This window comes from Opisthocomus hoazin, chromosome 7, assembly GCF_030867145.1.
Source record: "Opisthocomus hoazin isolate bOpiHoa1 chromosome 7, bOpiHoa1.hap1, whole genome shotgun sequence".
Lineage (NCBI taxonomy): Eukaryota > Metazoa > Chordata > Aves > Opisthocomiformes > Opisthocomidae > Opisthocomus > Opisthocomus hoazin.
In genome coordinates, this window is record NC_134420.1 from 14,998,381 (window position 1) to 15,014,707 (window position 16,327).

Sequence of the window (16,327 nt, forward strand, 5' to 3'; positions counted from 1 at the left end):
GGGGCTGTAGACTAGATTAATCTGTTTACAAAAAGCATTTCTATTGAAGGAACAATCAGAGGGATCACAGGACTGTTCTTTGCCACGCAGAAATTAGGATTACAAGTACAATGTATTTTGGCTGATTTGCCAAGCTGGAAGTTGGATTTTGTGGGGTTTTTTATTTATTTATTCGTGTTTCTGATGCGACTTTCAGTAGTTCTTACAGGTGGAATGAGTTTAAATTACAGTATCAAGGAAGCCTATTTATTGCAATGCTTCTCATTCATGAGTAACTGGCTTGCTCCAACAGATTATAAAGCCCACATGTAGAATCCCAAAAAGGTGTGGTCTGGCAATTATAACACTTTTTCCTTTTGTTTTTGCTAATGCTATGTTAACTGCTCCCTTCTTACTATTTCTTCGTTCCTTTTAATTTCCTTCCTTCAGTTGTCTGTTTTTCTAAATAACTCTGCGTACATTTCCCTTCCTCATTTTTTTGTATCCTTACAAAAACTGTACTTTGGTTTGCTGAAGTAGCCCAGAGATTCAGTACATCAGGCTTTCCATGTGTGTGTGATGTGTGTTGGTTTGGTTTGGTTTGGTTTGTTTTTCCTAAGCGTTCTGTAGATTATAGCCCTGTAGTGCTAATGGAGGGAAGACTATCAGTGTCCTTAGCAGCAGTGACAGCAAAGAGCTTGAAGGTTTGAGTGAGGAAGGAGGGTGGCAGCAGCATAGTCTGTCTTTACTAGTCATACTTTATATGAAACATCAGACTAAAAATTGTGACAGTTAATGGTGCTAATGTTGAAATCAGACCAGGGCTTTGCTAATGACATAGGTGTACAGAATCATACCATTGCTGTAGAGTCGGATGACTTTGCCTTTGGGCAAGTTTTCATAATACGGGGCTCTTGTATACTCCATATTTATATACTGTATTTGTTTACATCTGCAGAGTAATCCCATGAAACAGGATATTTAAGTATACAATTGAACTGTTTTATTCCTTTCTACTTAAGCACTGAAGCTGTGTAGCTGTTTAGGACCAGACCTTGATACAAGAAGGTCTTTGAACAAGTATTCTATTTCAAAATACTAAAGCTGGGAAATATTACAGACGTATTCAGAAAATGTTAATTCCATGCACTTGAGATGAGACTAGAACTGTTTCCTTAAGTGGAATTAATCTTTAGAAAAGATACATTAAATATGAAAACTTAATTTTTGTTTGAGGAGAAACTGTAACTGATTTTAAAAACTGCACTAAAAGAATTGTGTAATTATGTGTAAGATAATTTAGGAATGGAAGGAAAAAAAAAGCTTATAACTTGTTTCTCTCTTCTTTCTTCCCCTAGGTTGCTGATGATGGTTATGGTGTTTCTTATATTATCTTGGGTGAAAATTCCATCCATTTCCATGTCTCCAGCAAAATATCTTGTTCTGAGACGGTAAGGGTTAGTCCCTTCCTATGGTTTAATAAATCTGATCAGGTGCCTGCTTATAAAGTGGTTCTACTCATCATCTAAAACAGTTTAGTAGGACTTCCAACATACAGTTATAATGTGTGTTTTTTTTCTCAACATAGGCTGTTTTGTTGGAGGATTTTATGTCTCCACTTCTGTAAATTTAATAGCTTTATGAAGCAAGGAAACCATATTCTATTTCACTTAAGCTTTCAAGCACAAAGAAAGCACATAGCCCAAGGTCCTCTCTACACATGTAGTTTCCTGGAACTCAGGTAAAATGACTCGTATCAGTCTGATAAACAGTAAGAGATTTTTCTTGGTTTTTGTTATTTCAGTTCTGCTTTGATTTGTCTATGGCTGCAGTTGTAAAGACAGAGTAAAATGTATGCTCCCTATCCTTCAAATCTTCTTTGTTTAAATAACACTGAAAGAAACTGACCTGTAAGTTATAATCTGTGCTTGAGAAACATAATTAACCAAAAATTTATTAGAGTAACACCCATTATTAGAATGTAGTAGATGTCATCTATTTAATATCCTGCTGTTGCAAGGGCCTGCTTTGAGTGAGTTTCAATTAATGGTTAGATTTTTTAGACTTTCATTTAGATTTTTGACTTCAATAAAAATGCTAAGTTTGTTCAGGATTACATAGCTGAACTAGTTTTCCTCTTTGACCTTAGCATGTCCACGAGAACTTGGTGCAAGATTAGAAAATACAACTTTGTTTTTTCGTAGTTGAAATTGTTCTTCACATGCTTGTTAGCTTGTACTTTAAATTTCCCTGTATTTTTTACTTACTAGTCAAGTCAAAGTTCCATCAGAAAAGGTAGGATTTCACGTGCGTGGCCTTGGTATTAGTAGGGTCTTTGTAGTAGGTCCTGTAATGAACCTAATAATTTATATTTGTAATCTTAATTTCTGCCTTGTACCATTCATCTGACACTTAGAATAAACAGAACAAGTTCATAGTTTATTTACACCTAGACAATTGTGATTTGCATTTTAAATACTTTATGTAATTTTTCAATTGCAAACAATTCAGGATTGATAGGAACTCAAAGACAAAATGTTTTTCTGCACTTTCAGTACTTCTAGGTCATTAGTCATACACTTTCTGACATTCTTTTGTTTTCTGAATATTAGCTTTCACAAAATCTTGTATAAAAATCCCAATACTGAAACCCAGCTATTTTAAAGTAACAGAAAGCTATAGATGCATCTGACTTCAAAAGGAGAAGATCTCAGTTCGTGTCTGTATGAAAGTAAATGCATAATGAAGAACTCATTAGTCAGTAATAGCATAAACCAGGATTAATTTGTATAGTATTAAAATTTTTGTGGTTTAAATTCCCTGCTTAATGGTAAAATATGTGCCTTAATTCTGTAAGCTGCAAAATTATAAAATGTTAAAAGGTTCCTTTTTTTGCCTAAAAGATAACTGTTGATTGACAGTACAAGTCTTTGGTTTTATTTTTTTTGTTTGTTTTTAAAGGATTCTCATCGTTTTGGAAAAAACATCCAAAAAGCAATGGTTGACATCATGGGGTTATTTAACCTCATTAAAAACTGTACCAAGTGATTTGCCTTATTGGTGCCTAGTAATCTCCTGTTGTTGGGATGAGAACTCTTCTGGACAGTGAATGAGAGCAAGATTTGTCAAACAGTAGCTGGTGAAGAAACTGAGTTAGCATCATCTTGATCACCTACGAAAGCCTTAGCAGTATATTGAATGTTTCATTATTTTTTTTTCAGTAGTTTGGAAAGTTTGTTTCCACAAAGGATGACTTTTGAAATCTTGTATGTGTCTAAGAATGAAGTATAGCATCATTGCATGAAGCCATGTGTATTCTAACTCCTGCAGTTTCCTCTTAATTTGTGTATGTTTGCGCTTTTTAGAATTAAAATTAGTGTATTTGTATTCCAGAATCAAAATGATAAAACACACTATCTTAAACTCAAATACTAGAAAAAGTTTGATTTGCGATGTATTGATAGCAGAATGTTCCTCAATGTATCTGCTGCTTTATGTCAATGAATGACAAAACTTGTGGCTGTTTACCTTCATTGGTTTTAGGGTTTTTTTTAAAGGTAGATTCTGTAAAAACATACAAAAGAAATCTCTGATATAACCCACCATAACATACCAAGCTGCAGAAATTTTGGGGGTTTGGGGAAAAAAAAACACAGTGGGTAGTGCTACGTTGGTAGTAAAATGTTTCATCTAATTATCAGATACCACATTTTTCATATTACTTACAAGCATTTTTGCCACATCATTTTATTTCCACATAAATAAATATACCTGCATGCTTGTTCATGCAAGTGCCATAGGAAAAGTAAGAAAAAGGATAAAAGCTTATGCTGGGAGTTGGTTTTACATTGTCTTATTGGTGAAGGAGATGAAGCATTAGTAACGCAGATCTGCGTTTCACATTGTAAGTTAGGTTGGTGTGGCATGAGTAGACTTGAGTATGTTGCCATATGGTGCAGTTAGGTTTAAAGCTCTAATGAAATGGTCCCTTCTTAAATGGCAAAGATCAGTCCCTGGGAAATGCAGGAGTAACTTTGTTTCAGAGCTACAGATACTCCTGTTTATTTTGGTGAATGGTATTGATAGTCATTTGGGATAAGAGGTTCTGGATCCTAGGGAATGTCAGTGTAGTTAAATGTAACCTGTTGGACAGTCTACAAAGGAAGGCTGCCTGTAGAAGCTGCTTTCAGCCTGGAAGGACCACTACTCCATTGCCAACCATCTGCGTGAGAAGGGCAAACTATTAAAACTGTGGATAATAGCTCCAGAATGGGAAAATCCTGGGCTTCTCAGACCCCTCCTGGGAGATGCTCTTGGTCAAGCACAGTTTCTGAAGGATACAAGGAGGGAGGGGAAAGCTCTTTCACTCAAAAAGGAGGATAGGATTTCCAAGTGCAGAAAGAAAATGGCTGCTACAAAATGGAGTAACATTGTGCGCAATACTTCTCTAGGCTTTATAGGTGTGGTTACTTTTTACATCCTGCAGTGCAGTAAAGCATACCTCTTGCCACAACAATTTATTTTTAATTTTTTTTAAATGCAAGCTACATGGTATTAAGTAATACAGTGAATACTGCTCCAGAGCTGATTTTAAAAGGCCTTTGGGGTTGATAAAAAACTTCTTAGACTTTGAATGTTTTCTGTACCATATTTCTAACTTTCTGTGCCTCTTCATGTTTGTTTGGTTTTTTTCTCTGATCTAGCTCTTAAAACACCTGTATGTGTATGTTTGAGGTAGGAAGTCTCAAAGATCCCAGATGCATACTTAAGCAAATGCATGCTTACATAAATGTAGGAACCCTCACAGGAACTGGCCAAAGACATTCATTATGTGATTAGGTACAGTGTGTGGGAAAGCACACTTTGAAATAAGCCTTACTGCGGCTGGCAGGCCTGGCATTTATCAAACTACTACAATAATTTTATAGTGATGTATTATTTTGGAGTTGAAGAAATAATGCACTGTTTGTTTGTTTGTTTTTTACTGACCACTGAACAGTCTGTGCTTAAATTAACATTGGGGCATATTCGCTTGTAGGATTTTCTTTAAAAATAGGAAAAAAAATTAGATTTGACTCTCAGGTTTTAAGTGTTTCAAGTCTAATTGTAGTTACTGAGTTATCAATGCAATTTTACATTCTTAAAGTATAATTGGCACAGAAAGCTGTTTTTTATTGTAAATGTTTTAAACATTTTGTGGTGTTAAGTGTATCTTTTAAATTTGGGATAGATCATAATTTCTAAACAGATAAGATTTTATTTCATTTTCTTTAAAATATCAACAGCATGTAAATAAAATATGCTTTTGGATGTAAATCTTAGAAATTCACAGTGTGTAGGTTATTAATAAATAACTAATTTAAATCTTGATGTTCAATATTATGTGCATACGTTAAACAGCTTGCTTTTTTGCTCAAAAGCCATAGGAATGTAACATTACCTAGATTTGGATGAACCTTCTAGTACAGTGTACTTTATAAAGTAAAATGTTCATATTCCAGAAAAACTATTGATTTGTTACTAAAACCTTGAATCACTTGTCAATTAGTGATCTAACAGCTCGAAATTAGGGTTGAGTAGGTGGTAAGAGTCAGGTTGGATAATAAATTGACCTGTTTATTAAATAGCAGGATGGAATTGGTGGAATAACTCGAAAGTGTGTTTTCCAAATTTCTTATTTCAGCTGTTTCGTGCCAGAAATTAGGAGAACATTAAGTGCATTTAGAGGCTACCATTGTACAGGATTAACACTATTCCAAACTAAATATTCTTTTAAGGGTTGGATTTTTTGAGGGACTAATGAAGCGTGTGCCCGACCCTGAAAATCATGTTTCTAATTAGCCTTTGTACGAATTGTTTTCTCATACAAAATATATTAGTTTAAGCTAGATGTTGGGTTTTTTTATCTTGTTCAATTACTCTGCATCTATGGTAGGTTACTTACATCCAGCGCTTTGTCTCTTATTTTCTACCCTCTTCTGTGACTTCAGAAAATAAAGTTTCACAATTACCACTACTTACTACAATGTTTAATATCTTTTGTATCTTCTTCACAGCTCCCTTGCTGCTGTTTCTGGACTTGTGAAATCATTGCTATTAAATCCAGTTACGAATGGTAGTAGCAGACTATTCAGTTTATGTTAGCAGTGATTTATAAGTCTTGCTAATTAATAGGGAATGTGTTAATGAACAATTTTTCAGGTTCAGTGGAAAGAAGAAACAACATTGGTATTACTTTAGATAAGCTTTTTGCATGAGATCCAAATAACTGTTGGAATGTTTCTGTGAAAGTGTCTGCAAGCTAGCAGAATAGCACTGGTTTAATCTTTACAGTCAGTAATCCATAGAATATGAATGGTAAGGCAGTGGAGAACTAGCTCAGGCACAGAAAGTTAACATTGTTAAAATGTCATTTGGTTTGTCTGAAGATTCCCAGTACCTGAAAACTCATTTGAAATTGCATTAAAACTGGGGACTACTTTGAGACAGTTGAAGAGGGTTGGTTTATTTTTTTTACCCTTTAAAGGTTCAGATACTAGTTTTTCAATTGCTGTTTAATAAAAAAAAAACCAAAACAAACCACCACCAAACAACAACACAAAAAACCCCAAACAAAACCCACCGAATAGTTTTGTGTGATAGACCATTTTCACGGTCGTTTAGCTTGCAGCTTTTTTGGATGTTGCAGCCTTCACTACATGAAAGAACAAAGATACCAATTTCACACTTCATCTCTTAGATACTGTTAATTCCTGAGTTGTATTTCAAAACTCTGAAACCGAGGCTGGATACTGAAGTTTTAAATTGATATGTTCAATATGAACAGAAATGCTGTATGGAAATTTTCTAGGCACAGAAAATACTGATTTATTTTTTGGTTTTTTTTTTCCCTTTTTCCCTTTTCCTGGTTTTAAGGGTGGGAAGTATAAGATGCATCTTATGCACAGAAAATGTTGCTGTAGTTATACACGATGCATGGGATTAATCAGCTCCAGCTGAGATTAATGAACTCCTGTTCGGAAGTACTAGGATAAAGAACTTAGCTATTAGATGAAACCTTTGAGAGGTGAGTAGAAAGCATAGGGTTTCCTTGTTTTGTTTTCTTCTGGTTTTCTCTAACTTTCAGGGCTGCCGACTTGGGCTGGTGGGGTGGAAGCTTGTATCTAAAAAAGGAAAAACTTATTCCAGTTTCTTCCTGGGTTAATTATATGGCACCTTATGGATGAAAGGTAGCTTGAAATTGGTTGGGTAGTTTTAGTTGCAGTTTTGTTTTTGTTTTGTTTTTTTTTTTAAACACAAAATTTCCTAAAAATGAAGACAGTAATACATAAAATCAAAAGTTCAAGTTCAATTTCTGCTTTCACGGAAACCATATTTTGTCTTAAAGGGCCATAGGTAGTGGCCTAGTAGGTTTGGAGTGTTTTCTAAATTCTGAAATCTTTAAGGCACCAGGGTGACCATTCCAGAATTTACACAGGGAGTTGTAGAAAGGGCTTTAAGAGCAGAATGGTTGAGGATGGAAGGGACCATGTCCAGATGGTTTTTGAGCATCTCCAAGGATGGAGACTCCACAACCTTCCTGGGCAACCTGTGCCAGTGCTTTGATGCCGTGAAAAGCTGGAGTGGAAGACTCAATAGTCAGAGGGCTATTAAGCAGATATTCTTTGTTGTAGTGCTGGGCACACGGGGGATCTCTCCTCCAAACGTGTGCACCAAACATCCTGTCATTTCAGGTTAAATACAATCACAATATACATACTCATTATATTTCTGAGAAATGCTTAGCATATTAATGATTTTTCCAAGAACTAATCAGCATATGTTAATGTCTTTCACGCATATCTGTTAGCGTCCTCGGGTGGTCTTTGGGGGTCCTAAGATGAAGGCTTATACTCCTCACCACAGTGTCCGCTGGTTGACCTTTGTTTCTGTGCAAACTCAGTTCTAAGATGAGTTTACTGTGTCCTTCCAGGTTGTTTTGCTCTGGTCTCATTGCCCTCTTGGTGCCCCTTTATCTCTGTAGCTTGGTGCTTCTGCCTTCCCAAGGCTGAGCTGTCTGGGGTAGAATTATTTAGGAGCCTCTCTGTCTTGGAGCTTTCCTGTCTTCTCAAAACAGCAAGGATCTACTTTAATTTAATTACAATCACTCTGGTCAGTCGAAATTTTATATTAACGGGTGTCAGCTTGGTCACCTACACAGTGAGAAAGTGTTACCTGATGATCAGAGGGAACCTCCTGTGTTCCAGTTTATGCCCATTGCCTCTTGTCCCGTCACTGGGCACCAAAGAGCTCCTGGAAGTCCATCTTCTTTGCACCCTCCTTTCCAGTTTGTATTTCTAGGCTAAGCCTTTCCTCATAAGAGAGATGCTTTAGTCCCTTAATCATCTTCATGGTCCTTTGTCGGACCCTTACCAGTATGTCCATGTCTCTCTTGTACTGGGGAACCCAGGACTGGACACAGTACTAGAGCTGTGGCCTCACCAGTGCTGAGTAGCACTCTTCTACATGGTTTATAACAAATAACCTCTTACTCAGTACCAGAGTGCTGGTTAATCTTTGACTCCTTGTAATGCGAGGTAATTTCTCAAGGAAAATTATACTTTAAATACAACAGAAAAAAAAAAAAAATCCCCCAAACCACCCAGCCCAATTTGCACTGCTGCCTCTGCTGAGCACGAGACCCGCCTACGAGGCTGCCATGGGGGGCAGGGGTGGGGCCGGATGGAAGCCGTGCTCTGGCACATGCCTATCCTCTGTTCTGGCTTGCAGTCGTCACTCCTCACACACGGAAGGGCGGGTGCCGGCTATGGCAGAAGTTGAACTGCTTGGGGGAAGGGGCAGAGACACGGCTTCTTTTGAGGGCCGGGGTGGAGGTGGGTCCTGTCCCGTTCCCTTCTGCCCTGGAAACCGGAGTGGTGATATGGGGTCAGGGGAGAGGGCAGCCGGAGCGCCATGGGTGTCCTAGAGCTGGTCGTGGTTGTTGCATATGGGTCAGAGAAGCTTGAACCTGCAGAGGGCTGCTATATCCCAGTCTAGCCAGGGGGACACGGGTGGCTTGGCCCTCCCCATATTGTCTTAGTCTAAATCCAGATACAGTAGTGATGACAGTGAAGGTGGATCTTGGCCTATGTCTTTTTAATGGTGGCCTTGTGGTACTCTGGGTAGGGGTGCTTTGGCTTGCGTTGTCTATAACTGGCAATAGCGACATGGACAGTACAGATACTGTTTGGTCTTAATGTGGTACTTACTGACACATACTTAAAAACAGTGTCATTATAGCTGTCCAAGTGCACTATGTCAAATTTGATTGATTTTGTTTTGACTGCTGAAGTCAAGTGGCAAAATTCTGACTGAATGCTGTTAACGTGTTTAAAAGTTACAAAGAATGTGTTCTTATGGTAAAAGCATCTTGTTTGTGTTGGCATGGTGGCCGGTATTTTCTGAAAGCTAGATTCAGAATCCCAAGAACCTCTTCCAGCATTATGATTTTAAGTTTCACAGTTACATATTAATTGAGTTATTTGTCAGTATTATACATATGCGTTGTTTGGTTAAGACTATTTCGTTAGCTTCTAGAAAGAAAAAACTATTCAGAAGAATACCAAAACAGAAAATTTAATTATCTTCAATGAAAAAAATAAATACGAACCAGCTGACAGTCTGTCCATGACTATGGAGAATCAGATATTGCTTGATATAAGATCAGTAATAGACAGTGGACTTGTAGCTGAAATATTTAGTCAAAATAGTCCTGTTAGTTGTGAAAACTTTAATCTGGAAATGGCAGTAATTAAGAATCTGGTAGAAGAAGGATTGCTGTCTAGTCAAGACAATCATCTATGCACTGTAAATGTGGGAGAGACTTTGTTAGATCACTTCAAGTATCCACTTACCATTGAAAATCAAAATACAATAGTGAAAGTTGAAGTACATCCACATGGAAACAACAGCTGTGATGATGAAGATCTTGAAAAATACAAGGAATTAAATCTTCCAGAGGCAGCGGAACATATGCATTCACCTTATCTGACTTCAAATGGTGTCCACTTTCTTTCTTCTGTAGCAATGCAGCATAAAAATTGTAGTGTTCCAACTTCAAGCATTTTCTCTCCAGAGGGAACGGTCAATCAAAATGTCAGAATGATACCAGTAGGATTCATCGAAATGGGAATTTTTGTATATTGATGCATACTTGTGACTTCAGTGTGGGGAACTGCCACATTAAAACTTGCATGGGATCCACATAATGTTTAAAGTTATGTCATAAATTTTATACTAGATCGAACTTAGTAGTAAATACAGAAATTGGTTTTTATTGCCAGAAGTAGCATGCAGTGTGAACCTATGGCTCTGACTGCTGTTCTTTTTCTTGTCCATGTTATAAGCCATATATTTAAATGGCTGGGTAGTTATTTTACTCATTAAAAAAATCTTAACTATCACAAATATACCTAATTTGGTTTTATATGTTACTGTCTGTATTAGCAACTACTAGATAATTGTACAAAGTACAAATAGGATATCAGCTTTTGTTTTTTAGTTCCACTGGTGGCACACTTGTCATCTTAAAAAGTAATTTATTTGTAGCAGTGAACCATTGCCTGTATTTTTAAATCTCCATGGGGAAAGTAGTTTTGTAGAAGAGAGGGGTTTTCTGTTGCTTACCATGTTTGGCAGTTTTTCTGTATAGATTGAAGCTGCATTTTCTATGTTGGATCAATTGCTGTCTAGAAAGGTACACAGCATAAAACTTCTTGTCATGCTCATGGACCAAATCCATCTGCTTAATGCAGGTTATTCATATTGCAAATACTTAGGTGTCCTTGCATCTTTGTTTATGCCTGTAGAATATCATCTGAAGAAACCTCCAGATTTTAAGTTTGCACTGTGGCTGCTTCTAGAGGGGCACTGAGGTTTCCTCCGAGCAACTGTCTTGAAATAATTAAGCATACCAGCTGACATTTTTTTCCATGTAAATATTTTGACAAACAGTGCTGTTAGATTAAAAAATCAAAAGCATTAAACCCCACCCCCCCACCCCTCAAACTCACAAAAATCACTTCGTTGAAAATGAAGTCTGATTTTCCCTTGCAGTCCCCCACCAAGGTGCCAGGCTGAAGGCAGGTTGGCAGCTGCGGGGCTGTCTGCAGGAAACCACCTGTCACAGAAATGATTGCTGACACAACCAAGCCCAGTGTGTTTCCCAGCGACATTTCATCCTGAGATGCTTGAGGTCTACTGTGACAGTTACCTTATGTGTTTTGGGTTTTTTTTCTGATTTCATGTTACAGTCGTAGTTTAAAAGTATCTCTGGCTTGGGAGGTTGTTTACACACATACTTAATATTATCAGTAGTTATTTAATAATCGAAACTTTCAGTCTTTTGAACCATTAATAAGATTCAAAAGACTGGTGGAAGCCTCTAGAAAATAAATGTGATTAAGGCGTAACAGTTGCTTTCTTTGAAGTCAAGTTGAAAGGAATGAAAATTGGTTAGTCTCTGTACAAGGAGCTAAAATGTTTAGAAAAAATCTTGCTGGCCAGCTGTCTTCCTAGTATCCTTACAGCTTATCACACTAAATCTGCATGTTTCCTTAATTTGCCCTGTTTCTTAAAGGTATTAAAACAAAATTCTTATCAGGTTATAAATAATTCTGTTGAAATAAACAAAGCTGATTGGTTGTTGCTACACTGCTTACTTACCCTCTTAAACTGCTATCTACATTAAGAGGAAGCACAGCACACACAGAGAGCAAATTGTCTAATTCAAATATTCTCAATTCTGATTTGAAACTAGAAAATAGTTGGTTTCTGTCTTTGTTTCATTTTCTGTTCATTTGGTTTGTTTTTGAAAATACAAATTTAGTTATTAAGTATGATGCTATTATAGTTGTAAATGCATTAGATCTGAACCATAACTATATGTTGAGCAGAAAAAGCAGAAATAATATCCAAGCTATATAACGGTATCTGGTAATGCTGAACAGATGCAGCATTTATGTGCTTAATTATGTCATGAAAATGTAAATAACTTCCAATTTTCAAGATCACTTTAAGTGAATTTTTTTTTATTCATTTCATTTTAAAAAAATGAATCATTTAATGCATAAAACAGTTATAAAGAAAACATTCTTTTCTTCATGTGTTCAGATCATTCATACCTCCAGTTGCAGGTAAGAATAAATGTGTTTGTTATGATCAGTTTAAAGGAATCCAAAACAGTACTATGCAGTTACAAAATTGACCAATTGCTTAAATGGTAAGTACCACAAGTGATTGAGGGGGATTTATTTTGTTCTCTCCTCTTAGGCTTAGGGAAGGATTTACATAGCTAAATAAATAAATTTCTAGATTTTGCAAATTGAAGCATGAGACTTTACTTATTATGTCCATATAGCTAAGAATGTCTGAAAGGAGAGTGGACTACTGTTTTTTCGTGTAGGTTCATGTTGCTTCAACGGTGTAGTTCAGTCTTAGTTTTGATTTTCCCTTCCACTCGTACCACCTCCCTGTTCCTTCAGGGGACTGTGAAGAAGCTATTCCTTCTTGCAGTACAATTTTTTTTTTTTGACTGAGTTGAACAATGGTTTATTTCACCTTGAAGTTTGACCACTGATTATGAAAGTTAGGTGGTTTGCACTGATGCTGATGATGACAGTAGGCTCTGAGCGGTTGTTTAATGTGTTCTGGCCATAACCTGTTCACAATCCTGCTCAAAGTTAAACTGGCTGCTAGATTTGATCTTACAAGGTAGTTTATCCTGAAGCTAAATTAATTTTGCCGAATGCGCACAATAAACCTTTGAAAGACATCAAAAAGACCAAAGGTGAAGTCTATTTTCCCCAGCAAGTCTGTTACAAAAGAATATTAAATATTTCTTTCACAAGAATATAATGCTTTAGTTATGTCAAAATCTCTTTTATTGAAGCTGTAAAGGAGTTCTTGGCATAAAACACTGATCTTTTTTTAAACAAAATATGGTTTATTTTATGCACTAGAATCTACCAGTGATAGCTGTGGCTTACTTCAGGCTAGTGCTTCTGTCTATGACGAAATAGTAAGTATGCATGCAAGGTTTTGTTTTTATTGGAAGAATCTGTCCAACTGTTGGATGTCTGAAAAGGGCCTTATTCTAAGTGCCATAGGGTAAAAGGTTCTTTCAAACACTGTCCTATATAATCTGTTCACAAAAGAGAGGGAAAGAAAATGTTGCTCTTCAGATTTCCTGCACTGCTATGTTATGGAAGATGGAAGATTTTTCACCTGTTTCCATTCCTATTGGCTGAAGTCTAGTTCGCTCGTGTCTGCCACTTGCACATTTTGATTCCAGGACAGCTGGGGAGGGGGCTTCTCCTACAGCCACCTGAACACAAACTGCCTAGTGGGTCATCACCAAATACCCTTGGGCAGCTGATTAGTATTAGTGTTAGTATATAAGCAAAAATCATTCTGCCATCGACAAGTAAATTAACTATTCTCAGTATTACATTTGAATACAGTCCTTTCTTTAAAATACATTATTTTGGCAGATAAATTTTCAAATTTATTGTATTTGCTTGGAATTTAAAGTAGATTTTAAAGCATGCCTGTGAAGATTGAAAACTTTGTATTTCCGGCTGAGGTAACAGAGGCAGTTAGTGATGTTACTGAGAATCATCAAGAGAAAGCAATTTTTCAGAGTTCAAATGTTGACAAGTCTGGCTGCGAGTTATTAGCATTGCACAGCATGGTGGAGGAGTCCAGATGTTCACACAGAAATGATTCCAACTCTGTGGTAATTATATCCTGTAATTGACAGTAAGATTAAATGCTAGAGAAAATTGACTTATTTGTACCATGGTAGTATCAAGAAGTCCCACTTAGTAAATGTCGTATCAAGAATAAGGCAATCTCTTCCTTGGACTCACAGTCCAAATTTTGTCTTGTTACAGTGCTACTTTAGAGAGAGAGAGAGATATATAGCATATTATTTTATATTTAACAGCTGGAAACAAAAAAAAAGTGAATATTAATCTGAATGAAAAGTCTTGATTTAAAAATCACAGCTGAATAAATTAAATGAAACATGAACAATTACAATAGTGTGTTCTGGTTAGGGGACTGAATCTGAAGCCAGCACACTAGTAAATAGCTAGAATATGCTCTATGAAGCCCCATGGAGCAATTGAGAAAACCAAGAATCCATATCCCCTAGGTTGAGTTACAGTGTTAGATCTCAGTAGCTGCTTCCAAAAAAAAATTAAGGGTCAAAAAGCAAACGTTTTAATGCATAATGATCCATTTGTTTGGGAGATTCCAGTCTGTGATTATGCAGCTTTATGAGACACGTGGAACTCTTATGAAAACCTTTTATATCTATATGCTTAGAATTACAGTTTCTTAGATGAAAGCTAATCATTAGTTATTCATTCCAGGTTATCTGCCAGTTGGAAGGAGGTACTCAAATACTCTGCATAAACAGTTGTGGCGCACAAGAACTGAAACCAGTTCATCTAATTCCCGAGTGTCACAACCAACATAACTATCTTCAGTCAGGTATAATAAAAATGAAAATTAGCCTGTCAGATATTATACCATAGATGGTTAATATGCAACTGCATGTTTTTATGTTCTTAAGATAATGTAGCTGTTCACCAGTTATTATTTCACTTTATTTTATAACTGAAAAATTGCTAGGCACTTCAGTGTAATAAGAATGATGTAATGGATATGTTGAATTTATTGAAAGTTTGTAATATACAGATTACTTTCCATATAAAGCACATTTAGCATAAGCACCTGCATACATTTGTATTTACCCTAGCTTGCCACCAAGTGTCACTGTTTCTCTATTAATGAAGAGCGGGCTATGGGTGTACTTCAGCCTTGGGATTCAGAATGTCTCACCAATATTTACATAATTAGGTGGTCTTGAAATGCCTTCAGGTTTTAAAGAAAGCAGTTTCTGAGGTCCTCAAATTAATGCTATTTAGATGGAGTAACACATTTTCATCTGAGCAGCAAGAAAGTATTGGAGTGTGGTTTAGTTTTAATTTAAATATTTCTTTACCTAATTATAGCTTCCTCAAAAAAATTATTATTATGGTTTATTTCATTATTTATTACTATAATTTTATTACAGTGGTGCATTTTGATGGCAGTGTGAAAACAAAGCTTGTTAATATTAGGCACCATACAAGCACAGATATTACTCTCAATATCAGCAGGTGCTGACCATGAGCACCTCTCAGCAGATGCTCCAAGCGTGGAGCCTGTTAACTTATACTTGTCAGAAACCATCGAAAGAGTAAATCCAGACACATTCAAATTTAATCACAGAATCACAGAATGTTCGGGGTTGGAAGGGACTGTGGAGGATGAACCATTAAAGGACTGCAGACGTGAGCAATCCAGCATTTTCTCTATGAGGCCATGAAACCTTAGCATAAGGCCGCAGAGCCTTAGCATAAGGCCGCAAGGGCATCTAGAGGACAAACGGTGGTATAAACAAGGAAATGAATGCAAAGAAAATCAGTCCACGATACTGAAGCGGAACTTGCCACCTCCAAGAAGGCCACGAGCACAGCGCGTGAACAAGTAATGCACACCAATCATAATCGGGTTTCTATGTGATTTAATTTTATTATTGCCAATGGGAGATCGCCGCGTATGTAATGGGGAATATAAATGTGAGCTATCTGGGGCTAATAAACTACTTGTACCTGATCACACTGATCGTCGTGTCGAGTCCGGTTCATCCTCCGCGACAAGGGACCTCTGTGGGTCACCTAGTCCAGCCCCCCTGCTGAAGCAGGGTCACCTAGAGCAGGCTGCACAGAACCTTGTCCAGGTGGGTCTTGAATATCTCCAGAGAAGGAGACTCCACAGCCTCCCTAGGCAACCTGTTCCAGTGCTCTGTCACCCTCAGAGTGAAGACGTTCTTCCTCATGTCAGACAGAACTTCCTATGCTTCAGTTTGTGCCCCTTGCCCCTTGTCCTGTCACTGGGCACCACTGAAAAGAGTCTAGCCCTGTCCTCTTGACACCCATCCTTAAGATATTTGTAGGCATTTATTAGGTCCCCTCACAGCCTTCTCTTCTTCAGGCTGAACAAGCCCAGCTCCCTCAGCCTTTCCTCATAGGAGGAGATGCTCCAGTCCCCTCATCATCCTTGTAGCCCTCCGCTGGACTCTTTCCAGTAGCTCCTCATCTTTCTTGAAGTGGGGAGCCCAGAACTGGACACAGTACTCCAGATGCCGCCTCACTAGGGCAGTGTAGAGAGGAAGGAGAACCTCCCTCGACCTACTGGCCACACTCCTCCTAATGCACCCGAGGATCCCATTAGCCTTCTTGGCAACCAGGGCACACTG

General features: G+C 37.3%; 1 protein-coding gene across 10 annotated transcripts in view; it reads left to right on the top strand.

The window, feature by feature from the left end:
• CPT1A (carnitine palmitoyltransferase 1A) overlaps window positions 1-15,689 on the top strand; it is a 61,814-nt gene extending 46,125 nt beyond the window's left edge. For 9 of the 10 annotated variants that reach the window (XM_075425250.1, XM_075425246.1, XM_075425251.1 and 6 more), the window contains 2 exons: window positions 1,338-1,430; window positions 2,941-15,689. In XM_075425250.1, the coding sequence (XP_075281365.1) occupies window positions 1,338-1,430; window positions 2,941-3,027 (180 nt within the window). In that variant the 3' untranslated portion in view covers window positions 3,028-15,689. Of the gene's footprint in view, window positions 1-1,337; window positions 1,431-1,567; window positions 1,721-2,940 lie in introns of all 10 variants that reach the window. The other variant, XR_012764473.1, reaches the window with a different exon arrangement.
• Window positions 15,690-16,327: the final 638 nt, after the last annotated feature.